Raw genomic sequence first — 13954 nt, 5'->3', positions numbered from 1 at the left:
GATGTAAAGAGGCTGGTTAATTTTCTAAGCAAATTGCGGGCTTCAGGGCCTCACAGTTTCTTAGATGAGAGACTGAGAGACAGATATTGTGTTGCTCCAAATTAGTTGTGCTATGTTTATGGCACCATATATCACCGTATAATAATTTATTTAATTTTCTGTTACAGTGTGATGTACTCATACTACGCGTTAATTAGCATGGGCAAGCGGCCGCCCCGCTTCCTCGCGATGACCATAACGGGTCTGCAGCTCACGCAGATGATAGTCGGCTGCGCCATCAACGTCTGGGCGCACAACTATATGGCCACCGCTCCCCCCCACTCCTGCCACATCTCAAACATCAACATCAAACTCTCCATGACCATGTACTTCTCCTACTTCGTACTTTTCGCCCAATTCTTCTACAAATCCTACCTCGCCCCAAAAGGCAAGAAGGTAAAAGAAGACCCGATGCCAGAAATTCCTCGCTCTAAGAAGGTTGAGAGCAATGGTTATCCGAGGCAGAGAAACGGTGTAGTGGCCGCGCACTAGTCTAATCAGCTTGTGATATGTGTTAGATGTAATGTACAGGTATTGGTTACTCGACCGATTGGTTGTCTCGTCTCTAATATTACGTATAAAGGCCAAGATCCTCTTTGGGTTGTGTAAACGCTTGCCCGTGACAGTGGGAAACAGTTTTTCTCGCGTCATTAATATAACTTTCTAAAACCTTGACAGTTTTGGTCAAGTTAGTTGATAATTACGATTTATTAGTGAGTATAGTTAACGCTAAAAATAATTTAGTGTTGAAATCAGTACAAGCAATCGATACAAATAGCTTAGTGGACGCTGTGAGCGCTGTCCATGGGTGAGCGAACACAATAATGCATTTTTTCTCATATTTGGTCGTGAGGATTTTTAAGAATATCATACACTTCAATTGAGTTTCAACATTAACCACACAGTTCTTGATTTAAAATTCGGTTATGGGCCGAGGAAATTGGAGAAATAAAAAAGATATATATTTGATATATGTTGTTATAAAGTATTGACCGTCTGAAATATGATTTGTTGCAGTTTTTATTATTATTTGTAGACTTTGAAACCTTTTAAAATGACAATGTGTTTTTTTTATAGTTTTTAGTGTATATTTTATTATGTAGCCTTTTACTAACGAATGTTTTCAACCGTAAAATTTATTTTAACTGCAGCTACTAAAATGTTATCAAATACAGAAAATCTTGACAAAGTATAGTATACCAGATATGAGATATTACAATACAAACGAGATTTAGACCACATTGGGCAAACTATATCTATCTCGTTTTATTTGAATGCAAGCGATAGAGACAGATTTGTTCCAGTGTCCAATCGATGGGCCGAATCGACCGGAGAACATTCCATGTTTATTTGCGAATTTATGTTGACGCTTCCTGTGGAGTTATCATTTGCGGAATATATCATGAAATTAATTTATTTTTTTAATATGTTTTGTATATTAATTAACAAAACACACGAAAAATCTACAAGTGTACTTTTTGAGTACAAATTTAAGTACCTACTAAAGCAATGTATAAAGCGTTATTATACAGTCTCTCAAAAAGTGTGAGTGAATAATATATATTTATCTATATCCATAGGCAGTTTTGAATGAATGTTCAAAATTAAGTGTAGATATAATCTTGCTTTTTTTTATACATTTCCTGATAAAATAATTAATTTAGTGAGCTATTCCGCAAAGCGTTCTAAAATTGCACAATCGCATTTTGTAATTAATGTCATGTTAAATATTTTTCTGACAGTTTCTTTTAATTGTAAAATGCCCTTATGCAACGACGCGTTAGTGTAAACTTGGCTTTTGTATGGGTTAAACTTGTGTTTTGCGAGGACGGTGATGTGTATTCTCCTATATTGCAATTTGTACATGGCTCTTTCCATAGAAAAGTGCATAAGTGTATGATAGAACTGGAGAATACAACAAAAATGAGGTATCAATAGCAAGCCGAATTATTCAGTCACAAGAATTGATGATATTATCTCTTAAGGGCCCGGCCTCAATGCTTCGTTGCGTTAACTTCCGTAATGGATTAACACAGAATAACGCAAAAAAAAATATGAAGTGTCAATGTCAAAACCTATGTAAAACAAGGGGCGGCAACGCGCTGCGTTGACGCAATGGAGCACGATGCAGCAATGGTGCGGGGCTCTAAGCCAATCTAACATTATGATAGTGACGAAGTGATTAATTACAACAGGGTACAATAGATGGCGCTGAAGAGAGCTGCATACAAATAGAGGTTTGAATCGGGCAAGCAAAGTTTCTTAATTATGAATTTCGTACGTTTGCTATTGATACTTTGCCTTGCATACCTCCGTTTTGAAAATAGCCAAGATTCAGAACAAAATTTGCAAAGGATTGTATTTAAAATGTATCTGTTATAGTACTCTATGTACTTGGATACATAAAGCTTAACAATTAGCATCCCAACCTGTATAAAACATCTAATTTGTTGTTGTTTAACATATTTATTGCAAAAAGTGATTTTTTTTTAAATAATTTATTTTTAAATGGATAGTTTTAACGACCTGTACAGATGAAAATTATGGGTTTTCGCTTAAGACCGCACGTGCGGATAGGAATAGTTAATACTTTGAAACGCTTGTATGACAAGTGCACGAAGTGTAAGAAATGTAATTCCTTATAGTGGAATAAGCAATATTAATGTTCCAGAAATTGGCAGTTTGTGGGGTTCGTGGCTAAAATCGAGATGAATTCGGGAGGAATTAATTTCCATACATAGAAATGCAATTTGGAAAATCAATGGACACTCGTGGATTGCAAACTTGCATACCACACACAGGGACACTTTAAAGCCACGGGTACCTTAAGCAACATTTCACGCTCAAAATATCGTTCTTTTTTTTTCATTCCAATTTGCATGAGTGAGATCGACTACGTGCTATTTCACTCGAGTCAATGGTAATGCCTGAGATAGATTTATGTTGCGCGTCAAATGTTGCCTAATGTATTCATAGCTTAACACCAACGTCCTCGAAAGACTAGAAAGCTGGTATCATAAACAACGTTTGTTCTGAGAGTTTTTGTGTACTCGAAACAAAAATTTAAAAGTTAGTATATATAGTACCTCTATGATTGCGCTAGAGTTAGCGCCGTCGCACCTCACTCGCCCGTCTCGCCCGCGATCGACATTAGTGTTTAGCATTTGAAGGGATAAGTAAGCATAGATTAATTTTTGAATGGAAATAAAGTTTAACGATCAAAACTCGTCGATCAGACGTCGTTGCGAGGTTGCTGGTATTTTAATATGACCCTATATTTAACTGAACACAAAATAAAGATTTATGATGTAAAATGATCTTGCCAAAAACGAGACAAAAGATTTATGCAATTTTTCAACATGTGCGAGTATCGTTACGTAATCGAATGAAAGTTATTAGGTAAATAAAACCTGTCGGTAGGGTGACTATTCTTTGATATTGTGTACATGTGTTCGCATGTTCAAATTAATGCTTCCGGCCTACTACTGACCTTTGGCCAAGAGTGAGTGGACTTCCTCAGTTATAAAAAAATGGTTGTACTAACTTTACATTAGATAAGTAGGGCATTTAAAAAGTCAATAGTTTAGCGGTTACCTCGTCAAATTCGACATCGGTCAGTGCGAGTTTAGGTATAACTAGTATAGTGACTTGATGCTACATCGCCCCAAGTGTGGTAAGCGTCTTACAGGCGATAGTTAGCATAGCTTGTGTAATTTGAAATGGCGCGCTATTGTCATCTCTCTCTCTCTCTCTCCCTCTGTCCCGGTTGCTTCCCCAGCCGTAGAACTTTTGATCTTGTTCTTTTCACCTTTACACGATACTTGGCATCAGTAGTTACTAGATAATTTTCAAGCATTTCCTTGACGATTTCCAGCCAGCACTTTTTGAGTTTTTCCCTTCTGTCAAGATCAGGCGAAAGCACAATAGCCAAACATTTGTTTTTATATGCAACGTACGAATGCAAATTTTATTTCGCGCATTGTGCCGTCATTTCAACTTAAACAAGATATAGTACTTTCCCCGTTCTTCTATTGTTTAGTCACAAAATCTAGAAACTGGGAATAGCGTTATTATACCAGATTGTCGCCTATGGAGTGTCCATTTCGCCATAAAAAACAAACTAATTAGCGAATGTAATGCAACGTGTCAAAGCATCAAATTTGTGATTTTTAATATTTGTAATTTTAAAGTACATCATTAAACTGAACAAAATACAAATGTTTGTACAATAATTTCCTGGCCTTTCTATATTTTTGCAATTTAGGTGTGATTTTACCAAGGATTAGCAAAGGCACCACTGATAGCCTCTCGTTCACACATTATGCCGTCTATATTCACTCAAATTGAGGAACATGACAACAGAGGTGGGTTATGCCCGGGTGCAAACTGGGCATATACATTTTTGCCCTGGCGTAAGCCATATCTTGTTGTCATTGTCATTTCCTTTGTATAATATAAATGAAAAGCTTAAAAACGTGCCGAAACATAAACGTGAACGTTTAAACGTCTTTTTGGCTATATAGTCTCTTGATAACATAAAACGAATGTGAAATTAGCTAAAGTTAAGCTAAAGTTGTGTCGGTTAATGCGTTGGACTATAAACGATCATACAGTTCTAAACTATTTTGATAAGATGCAGTTTAGACTAGATTTAGAACAGGTCAATTTCTTTAGTACCTACCATTATAGAAGTCACAATTAAGGTAGGGTGTATCGAAAGTAGGCTGTTAATTTATTGAAACCATTGCTTCATTGTAAAATAATGAAAAAAAAAATGGGACGACTAACAAATAGTGTAAAAGTTAAAAATTGTCATACGTCATTGTATAACTAAGGTTGGGTATTCATAGAAATTGAGGTTTTTTTTTAGTATGAGGATACTTGCATATTTATTACATTTTTCTGCAGTATTTTTTAATTTTTGTTATTGTTTTGTACATCTAAAATGTTTTTAGACGAATATTGCTTTACCCCTATATTAGACTGCCAAAATTGAAAGGCTTGTGTTGTCGTTTTGAATTTAAATATGCTACTTATTTTTATTTTTACTACTTAAATAGGGTTATATGCCCCAGTCTTTTTAGGCATTTTTTATTGGTACCTATGGTATTCCAGGAAAAATACTTGCATTTCTGTTCTCGGGCTCGATTATTTATTTCGTAAATCGCAATTTCTAATGACAAATTTCTTTTTTAGTTTTGTTCAAAAATATACAAAAAGTTACCATTCTAACAGTGATAAAATTATAAAAAATAAAATTATAACGTGATCGAAAATCATCGGTGAAAATCGAGCTCCAGACCTTTCCTTGTAAATTTATATAATAAGTCCCTAAATATGTATGTAATCTAATCGAGCAAACTGCTTTATATTATGTATTGTCTTGAAAATCCTATTTCAAATGTATTGGGAGAGTTCATGTATGATATCGTGATACATAATTTTATTCATTACCCCATGGCCGTATTATAGCGGCGAAACGTTTCGTAGCCTCTCCGACATCATAAGATTTTCATAGCGAGCGAAAGAGATAGCAATAGATTATAATGCGCCCGATATTACGGCCATGGGATATCAAAATAGTTGTTATATACGTTGTTATTTGTGTTTAGAGATTGATGAAGTGCACTGTAATTATCAATAGGTTTTCTCTGAGATTATGTTGTCTTGCAGTGCATGATTCACATATTCATATATATCACAATATCTGAATTATATGAAGATGCTCTGAAAATAGGTATATTCACATAAAATATACATTTCATCAACGTGTTTGAAGCATTTAGATATTTTTTTATTCATATTATTTCATACTGCATTTAAAAAAAATTTCAAACCTTACCTACAATCTTGTTCTGCCTAGGATGACATAGCGGTTACAGTTCCATGATCGAAATGTAAAATATTTAAAGATATATTTTTGTGAAAGATGTTATGTGGTTACAATAAATTCTGGAGAAGGTACTTTATAGCGTCAGATATTCATACAACACGAAAGTGGAATTATTCTTGCAATCATTAATTTGTATTTTCTGGGCAAATAAAGCGTTAATGCGTATACCATTTGTGAGTGTTATTATTTCCTAATATACCTTCAGGCGAGGGCAAAGACCTCCGTTGGAAATCAATACGTATAAAATATATATTGCCGAGAAAGTGAAGAAGTTAATGTGGGCGCTGTTTCCGTTTAGTTGGCAATACTGGACGTTTATCACCCAATCTTGCTTGATTCTATTTGATAATATAAAAATGTAGTTAAAAAACAGTTTTCTTCACTTATTGACGGACTGTAAATTACCTAGGTATTGAGATCAAAATATAAAATAAAGAATTTTCTAAATCATCATGTGACTTTGCTTTAGTTTCTGGCCACCATTCGCACTTAAAAGTAAATGGAGCTTCAAACACAGATATAAAAATGTTTGTGGCTTCAAAGACCTCTTCATGTTTTTTTAAAATGAGTTGTACAGAGTACCTATTAATTCCATTATGGAACCACGAGTCAAAAATAAAACTATATCCACAAATGCATTTAGTAGAATGCGTCTAATAAAGTAAGTCCACGATGGCAGTAATGGACCATAGTCAAACACAATTTTGTTTCAAACTATTGATGACTATTATGTTCTTTGATTTCTGAACAACTTTCAATCAGCTGCGAAATGCCAAACTCAAAAGTGACATTGACAGTTATTTATTTTGACATTTTGATTTAGCTATTGCTCGTTTTCTGTACCAATCTAGTGTGCTGTTTTTTAACAAACATGGAAATAATAGACACCGATATTAGACCATGGGACGCGAACGACGTGAAGGAACAATTTGGAGACAGCCTCACATTGCTGCCATCGAACGACAACATAAAAGAGCTCCAAAGTATTCTTCGAGACAAGTGAGGTTACTCTCGGACATGCTTCTAAAAATTGGCCCATTTTAGCACTATTTCATCCTACAGTTACCTATTTGGGATTGATAATTAAATAACTTTTTAACTGTTGGCTTTGGTTTATATTTTTGATGCTTTTATTACACTCAACATTTTATCTCGAAATTCAAGAAATTGGGAAAAAAAGGAAGTTTACAAGATATAGTTTTCGCAATTCCAGAAACACAACAAGAAGTGATTTCAAGTTTTATGCAGACCGTCTGATTCGACTTGTTATTGAGGAGAGTTTGAATAATCTGCCGTTTACTGACTGTGAGGTCGTCACACCCACGGGAGCTCTGTATAAGGGCCTCAAATATGGCGCAGGAAACTGTGGCGTGTCTATTGTGAGGTCAGGGGAGGCTATGGAACAGGTGGGAATATTTAATTCAAATATGTTGCCATGATTCTTAAATCAAGAAATCCCAAATCTATGTTAATTTTTTTGGCCTTCCAGAGTTTCACTTGGCCTTCACTTTCGCCAGGAAAAATGTTGTATAAAGTACTAAACTAAATCACAGTCATCATGCAGATAGTATGGCTTAAAATCATTACCTTGGTACTCTTTTGGCCCATCACATATAGATAAAAATGTTCTTACGATTTTTCAGGGTCTCAGAGACTGCTGTCGCTCTATTCGAATTGGCAAAATCTTAGTTGAGAGTGACACGGATACCCATGAAGCGCATGTAGTTTATGCTAAGTTCCCTGAAGATATAGCAAGAAGGCAAGTGTTGCTAATGTATCCAATTATGTCTACTGGCAACACGGTCAAACAGGTAACTGAGTACTCTGAATATTAGTGTAACTTTTTCACTACACTAAACAGGTGACAAAAAAAGAAGTTTAATTGTTGCAACATCTGTGGGCATTAGTGTCCTGTAAAGATATATTTGTAAGGTACCAAATCTTGTCCTTTGTGTAAACAAACAGAGCCCATGAGTCAAGATTCTTGACCTCTGGTCATTCTATTCTATAGCCATATCTATTCCAAATTTCATCAAATTCATTTTATACTATTGTTATGTAAGTACATAAATTTATATGAATTCTTGCAAATTCTCAGTGATAGACTTGAGTTGTAAAGAGAACAATCCCAAATCTCTCTAATCTGAGTGTTCTTCCTTAGCCATAGGGTGTTGAAGCCTAGTGCCAGTCTGCTCAAATCACCATTTTATTATAATTTTTTTAGGCTGTCAATGTTTTAACTCAACATGGAGTGAAAGAAGAACGGATCATCCTATCCAACCTCTTTTGCACCCCTGCGGCAGTACAAGCTGTGGTTGACTATGTACCAAAGATGAAGATCTTAACGTCCGAGTTGCATCCGGTTGCTCCAAACCATTTCGGACAGAAGTATTTTGGCACCGACTGATATGAGGATGAGTAGATCTAAATAGATGTATATGCTCTCATGTGAGTATGTATTAGACTTCATCATAGGAGTAGGGAATCAGAACAGAGGCTAAGCGTCATACAATTACATTTCGTGGGTACATAGGTATTGCATAACATGCAGCATATGTGTGTATGTTTACTAGCCACTTGTCGCGTACGCGCCGCAGCAGGATAAAACCCTTTTACGCTCGCTCGGCCAGTAGACAAGCTGAGGGCTGCGCAACGACTGTCACAATGTTTCACGCTCCTGCTCAGGATTAAATCGTTTTTAGTGGAATAAAGTGTAAATAGGTAGTAAAAAAAAGAGCAAATACTTACATTGGGAGGTGTACATATAATAAATGTTTTGTTTATTTTATTTAAATCACTTTTGCCAACCCTACTAAAATTGGTTAACGATTTCGGACGCTTAGCCTCTGTTCCGATTCCTACATGTGCTTATCATTGACCATATACCTTGGGAGTACTGGCTCCAGTGTTATTTCCAGGCTCATTGGATACCTATGCACTTGACCACTACAATATACTGCAACTATAAGTATGTGGAATTTCAAGAAGATTAGAGGTAATAAACAAACTCACTTTCGCAGTTAGGATTAGGGATATTGACATTGATTGATTTTCAAAATCTGTCACAAGTCTATTTCAATTCAGGTTTATATTTCTTGAAATAAAGATAAGTTTAGTGATACTCTAAAATCAATTTGTCCACTTATCGACAAATAAATGAACTAATGGATAACCCATTGGATTAACCTTACTTGTTAATGCAAGTCACATTTGTTTAGGTATGCTAAGAAATATTTATATTTTTTAGATATTTAAGCATTTTAAAAGGTCTGAGTCATATTATCTAAACAAATACTTTATGCATGGTAATTTAATTTCCTTATTTTTATGAAATTTTATACTTTAGCCAGTTTATTGTTATTTTGCAATGAATAAAATTATTTATTTCGAAATTAGATTATTCAGTTTAAAAAAAAATAGAGTACATGTGATATAAAAATGTATATAGCATATTAATTTAGCATATGGATTTAATTTGTATTTTAATTTAGCTTCTACACAAATAAACTTTGATGAAAAGGTTTTTTTCTGTCTTTGTGAGTTAAGTGCTTCAACTCTCTTACTATCTCTGTCGTCATATACCTGAGTCTGAGGTAAATAGTGACAAAAAATAAGCAAATTTATAAAATTTTGATGAGAAATATTACAATGGCAAGTAAGTATGGATATTTTCCTAAGTGTATATATAATTCACAGTCAACTGATGTTGACTACTGTTGATTAATCTACTCAAATATTATGATACTCGAGCCATTGAAGTACATACATATGCTGTCAATTAAAACATTTAAATAAAAAATTTTAATTAAAGCCGGCTCCACACTATCCGCGAACAGTTCACTCTGACGGATTCGGTATACATTACTGATTTTTCATTGCGGTAAATAAAAGCACTCGTACAAATTACGCAATGTTCATAGCTGTCACAGATTATATAATACTTCCAGTAGCTCAGTAATGTGCACTGTCCTGGTTAGCTGGTGTGGGTTCGTTTCTCGCTCATGTTCTGAATTTCTTCATATTTTTGTTGTATAACAAAACTGTTTAAAAACCAGCAATGTATGCGGAAACCACAAAGTTCAGCGAATGTTTTCTGATAGTGTGGAGCCGGCAATGGAAAGACTTGGGTGGGACATGTGCTCGAATCAAACAATCATTCGTTTTTATTCATTTATTTCGGTTTCATAGTTTTTACAATCTATGGGTAGATAGATACAAATATTTTAATTAATCAGATCACACATTAAGCAGTTTAAAAGTGTACACATTATAAATTAATAATCAACATTCGAATAATTTAACCCTTAACAAGTAACCCTTAAAAAGTGTTCCCCAATCTTGAATGGTCAGTTCGCTCCTGCGATCACAAACACAGATGTTTACTAATATTACGACTCTACGCTAAAATATTATTATAATCATGTAAAAATATCGATAACATTCAATTACATTATTGTAACACGATTGACTCCTATTCGAGGACAAAAATATTTTATATTATTTTTTATTAGTAAAAACTACATGACTTCACGTCACTTAAACATTATTATTGTTAGGAAGTGATCCATCTGCGGTGCATATGGCAACACTGACGATTGAAATCGTGTTCTTTTTTCAAAATTATCACACCGCCGATGTTTCAAGTGTGTTTTTCCGTAAAAATAAATACTTAAACATACATTACTCTGTCAATATAATTTCTTACAACTATGTTACGCAATTTTAAACAATGATAAGCACTTAACATACTTTCCGTTTGGAAGAATTTCTAATAATAAAACATGTCACCAGAACATGTAGATTTTGTAAAATTAATGTAATAATTAAAATACATAACAACACAAAGTATATACCCTTGAAATTGACTTAGATATGTTATTAAGGCATCGTGTGAATCGCACTAGGTAAATTGACAATATACCTATAGGACTAATACAACAGCCAAAGCAAAATTATATGGCAATATTAGCATAAGAATAATTATTAGAATAAATAAGGTTTTGTGGATGAAATCACAAGATATTAGTCACAATATATCGAACTAAACAGTCAAAATATATAAACATCCATCTTAAAGATTTGAGTAAAAAAGCATAATAGGTACTTAATACATATTTGTGCATCCACTTTTTTTGTGATTTTCGTAAAGTTTTTGTATAAAAAATATCGTCAACAACGCTTCTAATAACAAGAACTAGGAGTGGACCTTGCGGAAATTTATTTTGTCGGCAAGGTCGAACAGCTGGGCGCTGGCGGTGTCCTGCCTGTTTGACGCGCACCAGTCTCTGGCGTTAGCCACTACGGGTAGGACGATGTTATCGCTGTATGCACAAAAATCTGGTCAGTCACAATGTTTATTAGTTGAAGAATAAACGTGCTGAGCCACATGGTTACAATTCACTATTCCATTTACAACTGGCAACATTTACCATCATCTTATTCTATATTTGAATGGGTTCTATTTTCAAACGAAATTTGATTATCATTTTTACAACCAGTAACATTTTTGAAAAGAGAACGTTTTTTTTTTCTTCCGATTGTGAATTGTGCGTGCATAGATCGGTAGACAGACAGGACAGGACACACCCGAAGCGTTAGCAAAGCTATTTACATGAGCTTCTGTTTGGCGCACTCGGGGCAGATGATGTCCTGGCCGTCGGTGATGAAGCCCTTGCCGACCAGCGAGGTCTTGCACTGCGCGCAGATGAAGCAGTCGTTGTGCCAGTGGCGGTCCTCGAACGAGATGAAGCGGGTGCCACCGATGCCTACAAGGAAAATAAAAAAAATTCACACAATAATGGTGATAGTTAAATATTATTCTACAACTGCGCTCCGTGATTTCGCGCCCGTGGGAATTCCGGGATAAAAAGTTCTTACTTCAGACCAGCAGTACCAATATACGTAGATACATGTCCTCAACCTATCGCCGGTTGACTGAAATTGAGAGGTCACTGATGATCTTTCCTGTTTTTATTTTAATAAGCTTATTTTCCGTACAATAAAGTTATTCAAAAAGTCGGTACTCTGCATAAGGGTTTATATGCTATTCCTATTAGGATGTTTTCTACCCGTGTGTCAAATTTCATCGAAATCCGTCCAGCAGATTCAGGGAGATTGAGTGACAAAACGAAGAACGAACGACCTTTCGGAATACATAAGTACATTATTTCCTCAATGGTACGACCAAACTAATTTCGGATCTGTTTTCTTGTTCTTTTCAAAACCGGCAATAAAATGTTAAAAGTGACAGTCTAATCTCATTGGTATTAGCTTTGGATGTGGTCCAAAATAGCTTCGTGAAGTATTTAGAACATTCTCAGGATGGTTCCAACTCATTAATAGTTATATTTAGCTGTGCACTAACACTAGGCTGGACAAGATAACCGAGAGATTATAAGCAATAAATAAATATTTACTGAGACCGGAAACAACCGGAAATTGTACAAAAGCTAGTGAATGTATAAGGAGAATGTGCCATGACCACAAGGGCCCAATGCGTATTGGCGGCTGAAACTATTACTAACCAGTAATGGGCTTGGTGCAAGAAGTGCACCGCTTCGCAAACAGCTCTCCGAAGCACTCGGCGCAGTAGGGCTTCTCATCGCGCGAGGTGAACCGCTGGCCGGCCAGGGAGGTGTTGCAGTTCGTGCACGTGAAGCATTCGCGGTGCCAGGGCTCGTTCTTGTAGGTCACGCCGCCTTGCGTGATGATCTGGAACGAGAGGGAAGATTTGTTAAAAAGGGAGCCAGGATAGGTTAAGACAGGAACTGAAAAAATATATTTGAGCTAGAGTGAACAAAGAGAAATAGTGCGAACGAAAGCGCGACACTATACTCGTGTTACGTTGTATTCGTGGCTGTTTTTTAACGCTGAGTTTTTCACAACCCCGAACGCACCAAGGAACATGCAGTTATGAGAGAGACAGAGAGAGAGTATTATTCGCGGCCATTCCCCATATACAGTTTTTCCGTCTTAAACAAACCTACAGAAACAAATTACTTACCAAAGTCCCAATTTATCTAATTTGCCCAAAGTTAAAAAAGAAACATTTGATAAAGTAAGCAAATCAAAAAGAAAAGTTTGACAATCTGTTTCCAAAATGCAAAAGTTACGCGCAAGCGGCAACACAGAGATTAATTTAAAAGTTTGGTACAGAAAATGTTACATCGATCGCAGTGACCCATTTAGGGTGCACGAAACAATCGCATGACTTATAGTTTTTTTTTAATTGCATAAACTGCAATACATAATGGGTAGTATGCAGTGGTTACGTGGAAAGTAATGTCATTTAAATTTCCCAAATGGGAAAATACACCCAATGATGATTTGGATCTACACGGGACTGCGAGAGTTTAAACAAAGCTTGTTGCATGACGCCCAGTAGATCTCTTTATCCCGTGGAATTAAGGTCTTGGTGTTTTTGCAATAAATATATGTAAAACATGCGGAACTTGTCCTAGTACCAGCCCGCGCAATAGATCTCTTGGATGATGCTCTTAATATCGACGGGGATGCAGAAAAAGACAAAAGACGTAATAACAAACCTTGTTGCACTTGACGCAGCGGGTCGCGAACTTGTCCTCGTAGCAGCCCGCGCAATAGATCTCCTGCTCGCGCGGGATGAAGCTCTTGGTGCCGATGGGGTTCTTGCAGACCACGCAGCAGAAGCACTTCTCGTGCCACTGCCTCGTCTTGTACTCCATCTTCTTGGTGCCTGATGAGAAGATATAATGCCATTTAATATATTTTGACACGTTCTAAATAGTCGATCCAGATTGGAGTGTTGTGTTTGAAACACTAAATTTTGAAAATGAAAATTAAATTGTTGTTAAATCTCTCTCAGCTCGCCTGAGCGTTTTCACAGCTGCCTTCAGCTGTTAAGCGTAGGAGCCCAGGGTCTTTCCTGCTTTTTCTTCTCCAGTTAGCACGGTCTTTGGCATCCCTATTTGTCAGACTATTGACATTGGTAACATCCCTGACGACATTAAGTATGACTAAGCATGATAAAGGTTGTTATCTGTG

The 13954-nt window shown here is 35.9% G+C and overlaps 3 protein-coding genes across 14 annotated transcripts in view; 2 read left to right on the top strand and 1 right to left on the bottom strand.

Moving 5' to 3' along the window:
• The window catches only part of Baldspot (baldspot), a 36122-nt gene extending 30018 nt beyond the window's left edge, over positions 1-6104 (top strand). Inside the window, exon 4 of the mRNA XM_053746235.2 lies at positions 168-6104. Within this exon, the coding sequence (XP_053602210.1) occupies positions 168-531 (364 nt within the window). The 3' untranslated portion in view covers positions 532-6104. The remainder of the gene's footprint in view (positions 1-167) is intronic.
• Positions 6105-6745: 641 nt separating this feature from the next.
• kri (krishah) lies at positions 6746-9455 on the top strand. Of its 2 annotated transcripts, none has more exons than XM_053746236.1 (4): positions 6746-6931; positions 7146-7338; positions 7576-7743; positions 8157-9455. In XM_053746236.1, the coding sequence occupies exons 1-4, from the start codon at positions 6804-6806 to the stop codon at positions 8337-8339; spliced, it is 672 nt and encodes a 223-aa protein (XP_053602211.1). In that variant the 5' UTR covers positions 6746-6803; the 3' UTR covers positions 8340-9455. The 2 variants fall into 2 exon arrangements, with proteins under 2 accessions (XP_053602211.1, XP_053602212.1); XM_053746237.2 differs by having other exon boundaries at positions 6747-6936.
• A 633-nt stretch (positions 9456-10088) lies between these two features.
• Positions 10089-13954, bottom strand: part of LOC128670511 (four and a half LIM domains protein 2) — a 124359-nt gene continuing 120493 nt past the window's right edge. For all 11 annotated transcript variants that reach the window (XM_053746227.1, XM_053746221.1, XM_053746223.1 and 8 more), the window contains 3 exons: positions 13477-13646; positions 12457-12643; positions 10089-11697 (listed from right to left, as the gene is read on the bottom strand). In XM_053746227.1, coding sequence (XP_053602202.1) covers positions 11540-11697; positions 12457-12643; positions 13477-13646 — 515 coding nt within the window. In that variant the 3' untranslated portion in view covers positions 10089-11539. The remainder of the gene's footprint in view (positions 11698-12456; positions 12644-13476; positions 13647-13954) is intronic.

The sequence above is a fragment of the Plodia interpunctella genome, chromosome 6 (genome assembly GCF_027563975.2).
Source record: "Plodia interpunctella isolate USDA-ARS_2022_Savannah chromosome 6, ilPloInte3.2, whole genome shotgun sequence".
NCBI lineage: Eukaryota > Metazoa > Arthropoda > Insecta > Lepidoptera > Pyralidae > Plodia > Plodia interpunctella.
The sequence above is the reverse complement of the archived record's forward strand: the minus strand, read 5'-3'. Positions and strand labels throughout refer to the sequence as shown.

Bases quoted from the DNA above. Each gene is read 5' to 3' on its own strand.
- kri (XM_053746236.1), top strand. From the start codon at position 6,804: ATGGAAATAATAGACACCGATATTAGACCATGGGACGCGAACGACGTG. The intron at 7,339-7,575 runs GTGGGAATATTT...ACGATTTTTCAG, and splicing joins CAGGGGAGGCTATGGAACAG to GGTCTCAGAGACTGCTGTCG. The intron at 7,744-8,156 runs GTAACTGAGTAC...TAATTTTTTTAG, and splicing joins CTGGCAACACGGTCAAACAG to GCTGTCAATGTTTTAACTCA.